Source organism: Poecilia reticulata, linkage group LG13 (assembly GCF_000633615.1).
Source record: "Poecilia reticulata strain Guanapo linkage group LG13, Guppy_female_1.0+MT, whole genome shotgun sequence".
NCBI classification, from domain to species: Eukaryota; Metazoa; Chordata; class Actinopteri; order Cyprinodontiformes; family Poeciliidae; genus Poecilia; species Poecilia reticulata.
Window position 1 is genome coordinate 5,110 of NC_024343.1, and position 15,627 is coordinate 20,736.

Sequence of the window (15,627 nt, forward strand, 5' to 3'; positions counted from 1 at the left end):
GTTTTTGTCTAAATTAAGGTGAATTCATGGTTCCTTTTTCCACATAATGTAACCGGTAGTGTTTATGATAAAAAAAATAAAATAAATTATGTCATCGGTATCGGTGATCTGAGATTGATTCAAAACCTTCCACGATCGACGTATTATTGGACCTCTGCTCTAGCAAAGCACGAACAGTTCAGAAACAATATGAAATGAGGAAACAAAGCTATTTATTAACTGATTAAGTCGTGTTTTAGATTGTTCTTGAAAAACTAATCAGTCACTGCTGATTAGTGGGTGAACTCACAGCTGCACAGTGAACCTGTAGATTTTTTTTTTACAGCAGACAACCGCTCCCCTCTTGAGGGTACTGCGTACCCCCGCTAAATCTTTTAGGGGTACGCAGTACCCTGCCGTACCCCCTTACTTTCATCCCTGATTACTGATGGCAGTACAATTTGCACAATGCCTGTTTTGTTTAGTTTTCTTCTTGGAAAAAGTGATTAAAAACAATTTTTTGTCTAAAATAAGGTGAATTCATGGTTCCTTTTTCCACATAATGTAACCTGTAGTGTTTATGATAAAATAATAATAATGTGATCGGTATCGGTGATCAGTATCGGTGATTGGCCCTCATGGGTGATCGGTATCGGCAGGAAAAAACTTGATTGACACATCTCTAAAATTATTTTTGTTAATGTCTGTTTCTCTAAGCCAGGGTTGTCAAACTCCAGTCCTCAAGGGCCACTGTCCTGCAGTTTTTAGATGTGCCACAGGAACAAAACACTGGAATAAAATGGCTTAATTACCTCCTTCTTGTGTAGATATGTTCTCCAGAGCCTTGCTAATGACCTAATTATTCAGGTGTGGTGTAGCAGAGGCACATCTAAAAGTTGCAGGGCAGTAGCCCTCCAGGACTGGAATTTGACACCTGCGCTCTAAGCATACCCAGGCCTGATTCCTACCAGATGAGACCTTTAGACTCAATACATCTCTGAGATGGAATGTGTCTGTCAACATAAAGTTGGAAAAAATATCTCAAAAGTAGAACATCCTCTCCTGATCAAAACAAATTCAGCAACAGGTGAAAAACTACTATTGATAAATTGATCTCCAGTTAACCACAGTGAGAAAAAAAGTAAAGAAAATATGCAATAGTGGTGAACTTTTCCAAGTGTGGCCAGCCATGGACCTTACCACAGGGGCCGCGTTTCATTGGCTAATGCCCATTTTAGGTCACAGCGCAGCTACCACGTGCGTGACCGTCTCACAAACACAAGCTACAGTAGTAAACCGGCAGAAAGTTTTTGCGTCAGGACTCGAAAAAGAATGGTTCTCCACTGTCAGTGGGGTATCTGCACAGGCGATGTCAGGTATCCTGATCATATTTGTGGAACTGAAATTCACAGATTTCCAAAATCTGAAACGGATTGCCTTGCTTGGATCAAAGCTTGTGCACGACCGCATTTGCAGCTCAACCGTCGTAGGATCAATAAGAACAAAGGAGTGTCTGCTGGTGTAAGTATTATTGCTTTGCTTTCTTTGTATTTAGTGAATGAAAAACAGAGAGTCAATAATAAACACATCCATTATGAAAACCTTTTAGCCAAGTACAGCATAATGGCAGTACCGATACAACTTCTACACCTTGAAACCTGTCTGTTACAGTCTTACGTTAGCTGAACAGATCAATATGCAATGTGTACCGTATCTGACATACATTAAAGATTTTATTTTACCTGAAAAGGCTTTTTACTACACTGTAATCGTGTTAGCCATGCTAATCGTGTTAGCCTCCGAGTACCGTGTATCAGGCCTAGGTACATACGTACATTTGCCAACAGAAATCACCCTCAAAACCATGAATGCCCGACTTACCCAGCCTTGCATAAACAATAGGCATCAGTGATCTTGTCCACAGCTATATTTATGCTGAGGATCTGCTGTGTTCCTCATCGACCGGTAGCATTTAGCTGTGATGCGCACAATCTTGGAGGCATCGCGTGCCTCAAACACCTTGATGTCGTCCAAAAAAGATGACATGAACTTGTTGGTTCCCCTGGCCATTGTCGTGGCTGATATTTTTTGAAAATCCAGCAGAAATGCTACACTAATCGACTCAGAAATACTCTGCAGAGAGTCAGTCGAAATGAAATTACACATAGAAACTAAGCACCGCGAGGCTTTGTTTGTGAGACATGCAGTCACGTGAGACTTTCGAGGGGCGTTTCTGGGCGGAGTWTGGTAAGGTCCATTGCGAAACAGTTCCCCCTTAAGGAGAGAAAAACATATAAAATAATGCAGATTAGTGCTGCAGAGTTAGCATTGGCGCAGTAATACTGACTTTGCATCAACGTTAACAGAATAGATTGTAATGCAGTATAAACCAGCAATGCTATACACTCAGTCTAAGGATGCACGACGTGGCATAATATTTGTATCTCGATGTCTATTGTGATAGGTGGTTGTACCAGGGTGTGTGTGTGCATGTGCACGCTCACGCACATGAGTGTTTCACAGAACAACTCAGTGATAAGTGTCAATTAAAAAATATAGTGAGGGAGAAAGAAGTAGGTCAGCTATGCTAGCTTGACTTTGATAATCTTAACATGTAGGTGTGCTGTAGAACTCTTTCATGTCAGTAAAAAAAAAAAGGTGACCCACACACTAACTCTTGACAGATCATTAGTAGCACAGGTGTTTAAATTAGCTTATCAACCACTGTGTTCAGACAACCACTTATTAATAATCGTAAAATAAACATCAAGCTTGAGAACATAGCACTGTAACGGACTGAATGTTCTGTTTTTTGTGAGGGAAATGTTTGTGTGTTTTTGCTGCTGAATTCTAATATATAAGTGGAGCTGTTGTCAGTCAGTTTCTATAGCAACAGGTTTGAGAGTCAAAGGAAAAATGTTCAACAGTTTTTCTGCATTATTTTTCCCTTTGCTGCACTAAATTAATAATACCTACATGTCCAGGTTTCATTTTGTTAATTAAATTGTTCTGCCGCAGCAGTGTGGTTATGGATGCTGTGTAAAAGAACAGTCTCCTTATTAGTTTCCTTATGTAAACAATAACATGCAACGTGTCCACAGGGTCAGGTTAGTTTGGATAACTGTTATTTTCCTTCAGTAAATAAAATCACTATTTGGAAACAGCATTTTTGTATTTACTTAGGTTTTCTTTCACTAATGTTAAAAATTATTTGGTAACACTTTATTTGATAGGGTGTGCATAAGAGTGACATTACACTGTCATAAACATGACATAACATCTGTAATGAATATGAAGAAGACTTTATGAATGTTTATGACAGTTGTCATGAAGTGTCATTTGGTAAATAATGGATTGAATAATGGAGTTGGATTAAAAGTCCATTAAAAGTGCCAACTTTGCATGATTTTTTAAATAATGACAATTTAATGCAAAGTTTTAATGTTTTAATGGACTTTCAATGCAACTTTTAGAGCAACTTTGCATTAAAGGTTTCATTTTTTACMGAATGACACTTCATGACAACTGTCATAAATATTCATAAAGACTTTTTTATGTTTGTGACAGGTGTTATGTCGTGTTTTTGACAGTGTCGTGTCAGTCTTATGCACACCCCGTCAAATAAAGTGTTACCAATTATTTCATGTGAAGCATTTAAATAATCAAAAAATGTAAGAACAAAAGAAATCTCGAAGTGCTCTGCACTCTATAATGACGTTATGATAATGCAAAAATGTTATCCATAATTGAACACTTTGTAATATGCATTGCCATAATAACGACTCCCGAGAGTCTGTGGAAAGAGACAAAATTTTTTTTTTTCTTTTCTTTCCTTCTCAGATCGATGGTTCAAGATTTCTAATAACACAGGAAGAACAACAAGGACTCAGAGGGTAGTGGGGCTAATAATAAAAGTCAACTATTTGAGAATTATCCAGCGATAATTCAAAACCCTCTGCCCACAGAAGCTTCACTTGATGCCTTTAACCTCTATTTTTATGGATAAACTTGATTATTAAAGTCCCAAACTTTCAAACAGCTATTTTAGATCTGACAGTGATTCGTTTGCAGCTATTTCTGGCCGATGCATTCAGACAATACTTGGGTTYTTTGTAACACAGAGRCTTTGATTGAAATGCCTTGTATAAACAACACTTTCTCTGCAGCCAAAGAATTTAGTCCTTAGTTATTTTAACAGAACAGAGCCTCTTTGGGGAAGCTTCTGGCATTTTTCCAAAGTTAAAAGAAAATTAAAACTGGGAATTATGTATTGTTTTAAAACAACAAGCTGGGATACACTACAAATGGTGTTCAAAACTTGTTTTTATTTTCGGCTTGTCTGGATACTAATCTATAATTTAGAACAGTGTTTTTCAACCACTGTGCCGCGGCACACTAGTGTACCGTGACTGATCGTCAGGTGTGCCGTGGAAATTATCCAATTTCACCTTTCACCGGACTATAAGCTGCTACTTTTTTCCTGAGCTTTGAACCATGCTGCTTATAGCCCGGTGCGGCTTTTCTGTGGATTTTTCTTCAACCACTCTTTTGCAGGAAGTGAATCATTGGAAGTCAAAATTGGAAATCGAAGAACGCGCTAATTTTCATTTTGAACAAGCACATGCTAGCAGCAGGCATGACAGAGAAATGTTTTCAAACTCATATGATGCAGCTTCTAAGTTGAGTATCAATCTGGCAGTACAGGAGGGAAATGGAGCCGCTGCACATAAACTCTGTGTGAACAAAACCGGATTTGGAGACAGAGAACTGTGTCCTTAATATATCCAGCAGTTATTAGGACGCAGCCCTCTGCTTCCCTCTGCTGGGTCCTTATGGGAAACCAAGAGCGGCAGAGATACCAGCGGCCTGTAGCCCGGTGCGGCTGATATATGTTACGTTTCGGGGGGGGGGGTTTCAAAAAATTTTAACGTGCGGTTTATAGTATGGTGCGCTCATAGTCCGGAAAATACGGTAATTGGTCTTAAAAGATTTTTTGAAAACAAATTATCTGCAAATAATGCCATCTTTGAGTGTCTCTGCTGTAGTAGTGACTAGCAGTGTAATCATGTAATTTTATTATCACTAGATGGCAGTAGGTACAGAGCATTTTACATTAAAACGAGAATTAGTGATGCATGAATGTTTCTACATTCATGCATCACACACGACAGTGTTGTGGCACTGTTCAGGTGTATTTTTGAAGTGAACATGTTAAGTGCAATTTGAAATAAGAAATGTAAAATATGATAAAAATAATTTTTTGTGTTTATTTGATTCCTATTCAAGACACTTTGATAAGAATGACTATATATATATAATATAGGTGGTTACAGAGTATCTTTGTTTACATTTTTGGTTGGTGGTGTGCCTCGAGATTTTTTCAATTAAAACAATGTACCTTGGCTCAAAAAAGGTTGAAAAACACTGATTTAGAATGTAATTTAAAATTCATTTATTTCATTACTTCTAGTCAGTGCCAAAAGTAAGTAAGAAAAAGTACATATGGATTCATCGCACATATTATTTGTTAATTTTGAGCTAATGGAAAGTTAATTGTTAGAAAAAACTGTGGAGAAAATAAAAGGTGCGCATGTAAATGAGATAACTAAAACCGTTTGAGGGTTTATAAAGAAAACCTGTTTAAGAGCCTTAAATGTTTTTTCTTTACCACTGTGGATGATGGCTGTTTCTGCAGAGCCTCTGCATGCAAGTGTGTATGGAACATGGAGTATTACTGTCACATTGCTTGCGTTAAGCTACTTCTGAACCAGATGCTCTACACACACCTGGCTGGCTGGATTGCTCCTCAGGGGTCAAATGTTCTCTTTTCAGATGAACGTATAGACCTCAGAGCCTGGAGGAAAAGTGCAACCCATTGTCCAGTGAGTCCAATGTTGAATCTTCTTTGTCTTTCAGATTTTTGTCGTATCGATGAACCACTATGCAAAGATAACAATGCCGTTCTCACCTATGAGGCCATCCGTAGTATCCATAAGCAGATGGATGATGATGCAAACGGCAACGTAGACGTAGTAGAGACTGATGGCGTAAGTACTTGATACACTGCAAAATCTTACCACTTTTTTTTTTTTTTTTTGTCTAGCTTCTAGTGCAAATATCTTAGCACACTTAGAGTAAGTTAAATCTAACTTAGAATTAACTTTTCAGCAAGATTGTTTTTATTTGTAACAAGGGGGAAGATGTCTTATTTCACTTACAGTAAGTGAAATAAGCTCACTTATAATAATTGAGCTTATTATTAGTGAGTTTGAGCCTGGCTTGAACCTGGACTAGGCTCAAGCTCACTTATTATAAGTGAAATAATCTGCAAATGGAACCAATWTTTTTTTTTAATCAATATTAAGGAAGCTGGATTTTAACAACAGGTTGTAGATCTTGATCATATTGCTCGAAGTTAATTTATTTTCTGTTGCACAATGATCTTACACAGTCACCACACAGTCATGAAATCTTCCTACCTCATTTTATCAAGAAGGAACAGCATCAGGGCTTATTACTGTCTTTCACCTCTGTTGACTTCACTGCAGTGGGAGTGCTATATGGGGMTCATTTTAAAAAGAGTGTCGGTGGTTCAGTGGGTGTACAGTCTAGTGAATGTTCATTAGTGAGGCTGTGGAGCCAGTCAGGTGGTAACTACCATTCTAGTGGGTTTTAAAGTGGTTGTGTTTATAAGTTGGTGAAATAAAATAATCAGTTTTAGATCCAATTTTCTTTGCAGAAAAACAATTTTTTGGGGTAAAATTGAAGTTATAGTAAAATGAACCTGAACATTAGATGACAGGATCAAAGTAAATCAAATAATGCTTTGAATTTTGTTTCTATATAAAGTAAAAACATATTAGCAGTAAATAAGTAACATACACTTTCTAGGCATCTTATTTAGTGCATTTTTCTTGTATTGAGTTTCTAACCGCATCAGAACGTGTTGGAAACATTCCTGAAATATTTTGGTCCACATTGTCATGATGGCACCATGCAGTTGCTGCAGATTTGTTTCCAGTGCCGTTATGATGGCAGCTTCCTGCTTCTCTGCATCCCCAAGAGTCTATGTTACATTGGTATCTGGTGGCTGCAGATACACTGGAGTACAGTCATCTTCAACAGTTAGTTTGAGATGATTGAGCAGTGTGACATTATGCATTCTAGTGAAATGTGTATCAGAAAACTGGAACACATTTGCAAGAAAACGGATGGACAGGAGAATGTCCCATACCATTACTCTAAGATTTCAGTTGTATTACATTTAAATGGTGCTTCAGAAAAAAAAACAACTGACTTACTTCTCTTCCGTTACCTAAAACTCACGACAATTGTGTTCATGGAGATTGTAATGCTAAATAGGAAATTATGGTTGGTAGTGCAAACTGCATGGCTGTCCTGCACGCATGTCGGTGCAATATGCAGAGAAGAAGAAAAAGGGAAACTTCTCTGATCAGTGCAGGATGCCATGAGACTGCAAGAAGAATGGTGTTGTTTTGTACAGAGGAAGACTAGGCTCAAGCTTCTTATTGTAGGCATGTATGATTGTTTTAGTCGTTGGGAAAAAGGTCGGGTGACAATAATAGAGATGCAGTAATAGAGGATTGTGGGGGTAATTTTCTCACATTTTTATATTGGTGCGACCCTGACTCTAATGCTTTTATTTCACTCAGTCTTAAGAGTGTGTTTACGTTGTGCTGTTTTACACTGTAAAATATCTTTTTGTAATGGCTACAAGAATCCTTGTCATCCTGCAGTTCCTTCGAGAAGATCTTAACTACCACGACCCCAAAGCCAAGCATAACAGTTTCCATGGCGATGACCAGTTCATCAGYGTGGAAGACTTGTGGAATGCCTGGAAAGGTTCTGAAGGTACTGCTTTAAGGCTGTGCTTCAAATGTTTTTTTTTTTTTTTTTTTTAATGTTTTTGTTTTTGTTGCTGTTGTTCTTTGGAATTGCACTAAACTAAGAACCAAAACCATTCTTTAAGGCCTTGTTTACACGACAACGATTTCGGGGGAAAACGGAAGAGTTTTGTTGCGTTTGTAGTGTGCATTTACACGAAACCACCGAATGTTTTCTCTAACAACGGCACAGATTGAAAACGGGTTCCAGACCAGCTCATGCATAGTATGACGCAAAACATAGCTGCTTCCTACAATCCACAGAAGAAGAAGAAACTACTCACAATGCTGGTGTTACAGTTTCCCCATCAGATACGGTTCCCTCAGTGTCTCTTCACCGCTCCGCACCGCCCAGGTGGCAAAATACACGGCTGCTTGTTCAGCGCTCTTATCTAGAGAACTACGGACCAGCCCCAGCTCCAGATGAGTTTAACAGGGGGGTATCGACTTATTTTGGGGGGACAAAATGAATCTATGTAGCTGAACATACACAACAACATCAGTACCCTACAGGCTACTTGTTAACAAGCTTAACGTGCTGTATTGATATTAGCTAGTCATCTTTTAGCTATCATCACCTGCATCCAACAGCTTTACTCAACTCAGCAGCAGCAGGTCTCCTTCGCTGCCTCACAGGTATAAACCCAGCGCAAGCGTCTCAGCTTTCATGTTGCGTTTGAAGGCTGCTCGGAAAAACAAGTTACGACTTGTTAGCAACAGATTAAACTGTTTTAACTGCTGAAAAAGGTAACAGAGGACACGGATATGGGACGTGCGGGAACTCCTATTTTATCAAATTGGTATAGGAATAACAGACTGTTGGCCATTCCAAGGTAAAAACAATAAACAGCTTCCAGTCCGGGGCTCGCTACAGACACCGTGAAAGCTCAAACAAGGCGTTTCAGCAAAATTATCCCACTTTTTCCAACTGCATGAACCCTAATCAGACGCACACAATGCGTGTTTTCTCACGCAAATCCACATGCCTTCAAGTACAACTTTTTTTTAAACACATGCGCACTTTCAAAGTTTCAAAGAACCTAGCACCAACTAGGCGCAGCGAGAGCATTACACGTTTTCGATGTGTACTGTTACTGTGTAAACACAGATTGTAATTAGAACGTTATCGTGTAAACGATCCAACAAAAACTGAACAAAAGTGCCGTTTTTGTTGGATCGTTGTCGCGTAAACGCCCCCTAAGTGTTGTGTTCTTTTCCTCCTAGAATGCTCGCCGTTCACTTAGAATAATCCTCAGGACCAGCTGTCCTTAGATGAAACTTGTGTTTCATGATTCAGGATGGGGTCAGTGTATGGAAGAGAGACTGGGGGAAAAAAATCTGTTTTATTTATTATTGTTCTATGTGACCCTTAATACAGTTTTTTATTGGTACTTATGTTTCCATTGACCATAAAATTTCACAAATTTTAATTATGAAAATAAATTCACTTACCTGCCAATTTTCAGAAAGTTAGTATGGGGTAGAATATTTTAGCTTTATCAAAATTGGTGTGTTTTGCAAAACTGCCAAGGAAAGACTTTTTTCACATCACACTAATCAAACCAGTTTGTATCCAGAGCTCCACAGCTTTACACAATTTATCAAAAGTTGGGTTTGTCATTCGAAAGTTTTGAATCAATAGTTCATCTGTAAAATGCCTCACTACAATTTAATAAAAACGCCACTCCCAAGTATAAGGTACTTGTCACTACGTCTCACTAAGACACCTACATCTCTTCTGATGGCGCCATGGCTGGAATATGATTATATCTCATGTAATACTTTACATCCGTCACTACCATGATTTTTAATGAACAAACTTATTGATGTGTAATTTAATTGCATGTCTTATTTAATAGAAATACCGCAATTGCAAAATTGTGTTTCTTCAACATTAGCAGAGTATCGACTAAGTTTTGCATACATTTGTTGTAGAAACGCAGCTAAAGAAATTACATTTAGGAACGTTCCTTAACAACCTAACAGATTCASAGCTAAGCTCACATACCCTGGTGAAGCATCTCACTCTCCTAATGAAGCAGCAGAGCAGTTGATTAGATTCATGTGGGCTAAGGAACGGTGGTCTTATCAGCTGCAGATAATGGCAGAGTGGACATCATTGACTCTGTCAGCACAAAATCCACTTCCGCTCTCTCCTCTTTGAAATGATCAGATTGGCTTCTCTGTCTGGTACAGAGAGCTCTGCTGTATCTTGTACTCATGTAGCTCAGAGCCCCATTTTTTTTGCTTGTTGTGCTCACTTAGATAGTGCTCTGGAGCTTTTGGGTTGGGTTTATTTTTTTTCCTTTAAATGTAATGTGTCAGCCTAGACAGCTGTGTTTTTGATTCTGTGTAGAAGTTGCAAGGGAAATTTGCCCTTTTTAAATTAGGTTATATTATCCTTATCATACATAATCATCCATAATATGTCTTTTTTTTCTTTGTTATCATAGTACTGCAAGGCTTCCATCTCAGACATCAATAAATATTTTCTTAGCTGAAGATTCTCTGTATGTCTTTTCAATTCTTGGTTGCAGGAATGTCTTTTGTCTTCACACTCTAATTTTGTAAAAGACAGGACCAGTTGAACAACTTCATCTGACTCACTGTTTTTCTTTTCAGTGTATAATTGGACAGTTGATGAAGTGGTGGAATGGCTCATCACCTATGTAGAATTACCTCAGTATGTGGATGCATTTCGCAAGCTGACTTTCAATGGAAGTGTTATGCCAAGGTAAGACTAGAGGAGGCCAGCTGAATCGAGCTTAAGTCACAAAGATTAGATTTCAGACTCAACACAGATTTGTGTCCTAAAGACTTGAAACTTGTCTTAGTCCCAGAAGTTCAACACTTTTATTTATTGATGGCTTGCCCTGGTCATTGTGATTTCATTTATACCTGAAATTTTAACATCTTAATTTTTTTAGAATCAACAACAAAGGTCTTATAATGTGAATTAAGAAAACGGTTTCAGTTACTGAAGTTTCTCAAGCTTAGAGTGAAGAGAAGAAAAGCTTCCAAACCATATTAAGTGCAACATATATATAATTGAGTGGAAATTATAAAGAATTTTTTTCTACTTTTTTTTTTTTTTGTCCCTATAGTGACTGTTTGGTTGATTCATTCAGAAATGAAACATTACCAAGTTTTAGCCTATTTCTACTGATTTTCTTTGAGGATAAATGCCTATTTATATTTCCAATTGGGTAAATATAACATTTTATCAGTTTTCAAAATATTAGAACAGAGCCTTTAGACGTTTTGGTGTTCATGTAGTTTTAGAAACCAAATGTACAGGTTTGGAATCTTAATTTGGAGCGATATGAGGTTAGAGGCACAGCAGTTGTTATGAATTTGATCCAAAAATGTTCATTTCAAATGTTAGCAACTCAAGACCAGACTTGTAAAAAATGACTTGTAAACCACTAATTACTTAACAATCATTGCTTTAAAAAAGGATGAGCTTGGAAGTAGTGTAGAATCACTTGACGCAGCTGAAAATGGATAACGACTTTTGCTTCCTTCTTCCTATTTCCTGTACAGTGAAGATGTGTCTGCTCTCTCTCAGGCTGGCTGTGAAGAACACCACTCTGACAGTCTCCATTCTGAAGATTCTGGACCGCAGCCATGTGCAGAAACTTCAGCTCAAAGCTTTGGACACGGTGCTTTTTGGACCACCCCTCAGTATGTAGTTGTTTTCTCATTGTCATTTGTTGTAATATTTTATCTACCGTACTTTTCGGACTATAAGCCGCTACATTTTCCCCACACTTTGAACCATGAGGCTTATAGCCCAGTGCAGCTTTTCTGTAGCTTTTTCTTCAACTGCCAGGGGCCTCTTTAGCAGGAAGTGAATCATTGGAAGTCAACATTGGAAATCAAAGAGGAAAGAGCTGATTTTCATTTAGAACAAGCACATGCTAGCAGCAGGCACGACGGAGAAATTTCTTCAAACTCATACCCCCTTATCATGGAAACCACACGAAGAAAAAGATAGCACTTTTAAGTTGAGGGCTATTGATCTGACAGTACATGGAGCCGATGCACGTAAGCTTGTCGTGAACAAGTCCATGGTTTTTCTTTGTAGACGGAGGGCTGCGTCCTTTATTCTTTTTCTTTTCAGATTTATTAAGTGTGAAAACTGAGAGCAGCGGAGATGCATGCGACTTATAACCCAGAGTGTGGATTCCGTTTCCAGTTTTTTATTTTTTTTATTTGTAGGTGCGACTTATGGTGAGGTGAGCTCTATAGTCTGGAAAATACGATAGTCAAAGATAATTTTTCAAATACTTTATTTGCTTCAACCATGTATTCATAAGCCATCCTTATCATTTATTCTCTTGCACCACCCATCTTTTAATATGTGATACCCTTTGTAGGAGTGTCAGGGTGTGATGAACCACACTGTGTCTGTGCTCCAGATGACTCTCATTGACAAACACAATTCTCATTCCCTTTCTCTTCCTCTCTGGTGTCACTCTGCTTCTGCATTCACAAACTAAAACAGTTCAGGTTGCTATTCCTTTTGAACAGGGCATGCTTCGAGCTATTATAGCTTAAAGCTATTATAGCTTAAAGCTATTATATCTTAAAGCTATTATAGCTTAAAGCTATTATATGTATTATAATATAATAAAGACGGTAGATTTCCAGTGCAAGTTGGAAAATTATGTTTAACATCAGCAAAAAAATTATTTTTATAATGTTAAATGATTAAGCTAAGAAAAAGAAAGTGAAATATTATTTAGGACAGTATCTTTGGATTATATTATATGATTAGGGATTTAGATGAGCTCCAACAGGAGTTCATCTAATCCCTAATGAACTTTAAGAAGATTTAATGAGCCTTCCAAGAAAGCAAGCATCAGCCCTAGACAAAGCTTGAACAGGAACTCTGTGTGTAATGGTCTGTTTCTGGCATTTGTTATTGTGGTTGTGTTCCCACCCCCCTCCTACTCGCCTAACGCCTTAAGGAAGACATTAGCAAGGACTGTCTATCTTTGACAGCTAGTCAAAGCAAGTAACTTCCACAAATAGTCCATCTGACAGACTAACTATAGCGAGCAGCAGCATTATAAGACCTATTTTACAAAAGGTTGTGGCTAAAGGGGTGGACTGTTATGCAACTGTTAGGTAATGATTAATCCAAACAAATCTGGGGCTGGTTGTTTTCACTCGTGTTGCCAGTTAAGTATGATTTGTGCATTAATGGCCTTTTAGATGGGGTTTACATGTGTTGTCGATTGCATGTAAAGGCAGATTACTTAGATTAGACAGAGCAGTATGAACATCTGTCAAGGACATGTACCAGCTGAGAAACTGATTCAAGTCAGCCACAATGCTCCACCTCTGTACAGAATATCATCATTTAGTACTTACTCTTTTCCTCTCTGATGTGAGCAGGTTTGAGATTCATGTTGGGTACAGAAAGGGGGCAGGGAGGCATGGTTGTTGAAAGATGCTAGTTGATTAAAGTATCCAGCCCCTGTTACAGTTCATAAACGGACGATTTCTGTGGTGACTTTACCAGTGACATGAAGGAAGTCAAAGGGAGTGTTGCCTGACAAGCAGTAATGGTTGTCTTAGGTTACATTCACACAGCAGGTCTTCATGCTTAATTGTAATTTTTTTTTCTTTTTGCTGAAATCCGATGTTTTTTTGTTTTTTTTTTTTGCTTTTTTGTGATCATTCAGAGTACTAATTAAATGCAATCAGACTTCTGTGTGAAAGGTCTACGACTACGTGTTTGGTTATGGTTCTGGGGATATAGAGCAGACCAAAACCAGAATACCTGATGGTCTAGAACAGTGTTTCTCAACTTTTTTTGGGCCAGCGCCCCCCTAACCTTTATCCAGGTCCCTCACTGCCCCCCACCAAAGAATTTGCAGGCTACTTTGCACTGACTATTATTTTATTATTAATATTACTATCACTATTATAGATGTTTTGATTTTTATGCTTGTTTCTGTATTTATCATCAAAAATAATTTCCCAGAGAACAAAAAAGCCATGGGAATAGAAATTATTTTCACAGGCGTCTACGAAAAATGCAACTAACATTCAAGTTAAAATTTGTAGGTCTAACAGCAGCCAATCAGAGTGGAAAAAATATTCTTATTCTTTGCCATTTTCTAGTTGTTAAATATTACACAAATTAGCAGATAAAAGATGTACAACATGCCAGTTTAAACTTTGAACTATTTGCAAACGACTGAGATCTGCAACATTAAAACATGGATAGAACTGTAACTACATTAATCATAGCTCTTCTTCTCTTCAGTGTTTGTCGGTTTCTGGTGGTGCAGCTCTGTGCTGCCTTCAGGAGAATGGGACATCAGAGTATCATCCATAAAATTTCAACCTCATGGCATTTATTGTGCAAACCAGAGCTTTCAGTGGAAAAACAAAAGTTCCAGGTCCTTTTAATGCCATACAAATATGAGACAGAAGCATGAATTATATCTTTATATAGACCTGTCTATTGATTTATAGATTAAAAGTTTTACTGGACAGAAATTACAAAGAACAAATCTGGTTCTTAATCAAATCCTAATGAGTCAAATTGAAAGTGTCATGGAGTCATCAGCCTCATGACATTAACACTGACATGAAAAATAATATTGAAGAAATAAATATATCAAATCTAATTAAAACATAAATAAGTGATAAATTCTTTACTGTAATGGTCTGTAAGATATATCTATTCTCAGTACTAGATGTGGTCTCAACAAACCCATGGCACTTCAACAATATATTATTTTACCTTTTATCTGGAAATAGTGTCTGTTTATTCTTGCCATAGAGTCTCTGTATTAATTATTGCTCTAAAGGTCTTGCCTTATTATTCCTCTGTATTTACTTTAGTTTCTTAGTTTATTCTTGCATTTTGGTCTTTATTCATTTCCATTTAGTTTTATTTGATTAATATCCTCTCTTGGTTTATTGCTATGTCCACTTTAGTTTCTTTCCTGTTGCTAGATTTATTTTATAGTTTATTGACGCTCATCCTCAGTAATCTCATCACCTGCTGCGCCGCCTAATCGTCATGTGTTTCACATCATGTGTTGATTTTTCACTGTTCAGCGTTGGGTTCTCTGTTTTTATGCCATAATTCACATCTAGTTCGTCGCTCCGTTTTATGTCCCGCTACTCCTGTTTCAGAGTTTTGCGCAATGTGCGCGTCGTTTTTTTTAACCCCCCTGGTGCAGGGCGGTCAGGAAGCGTATCGATGGGGAAAAGGCAGACTGACATAAACCTTATAAAACAACGGAAACGATTTCTGCATTCTGATTATTGAAATTTAAAAGTGCTGTGTTGTTCTATCACCCCAGTTTCATACCGGACCACTTACAGCACTGTGTTAACGCTATAAAATGAACGCTCTCTATATCGTGGTATCACCCATGGAGGGATTTCTTTATTTAAATAGGTTCATTTTTCAGAGGGATACACAGTGAGGGTATCGTGATTTTAGCTACCAGTAGTAGAAGAACGGAGCTGCGCCAAGAAGCTAACAGAAGCTACAAACACTGAATAGAAGAAGAGCTGCCATCGATACAGTTGCAGCCAAGCATGATTTAATGTTACACAATACAGTTTTACCAAGTCGCTCAAAGTCTAAACTGGCCATTGTTGTGCATTTAAGGTGTAAAGTTTACCTTCGACCAAACGCCCCCCAAAGGCATCCCAGCGCCCCCCTTTTGTAAAAATGTCCGCCAGTGCCCCCTGTCGTCCTCTGAAAGCC

The 15,627-nt window shown here is 38.0% G+C and overlaps 1 protein-coding gene across 2 annotated transcripts in view; it reads left to right on the forward strand.

Annotated features, from left to right (window-relative positions):
- LOC103474115 (stromal interaction molecule 1-like) overlaps nucleotides 1–15,627 on the forward strand; it is a 45,685-nt gene that overhangs the window by 4,870 nt on the left and 25,188 nt on the right. For both annotated transcript variants that reach the window (XM_008424859.2, XM_008424860.2), the window contains exons 3-6: nucleotides 5,896–6,026; nucleotides 7,737–7,851; nucleotides 10,506–10,617; nucleotides 11,452–11,567. In XM_008424859.2, the coding sequence (XP_008423081.1) occupies nucleotides 5,896–6,026; nucleotides 7,737–7,851; nucleotides 10,506–10,617; nucleotides 11,452–11,567 (474 nt within the window). The remainder of the gene's footprint in view (nucleotides 1–5,895; nucleotides 6,027–7,736; nucleotides 7,852–10,505; nucleotides 10,618–11,451; nucleotides 11,568–15,627) is intronic.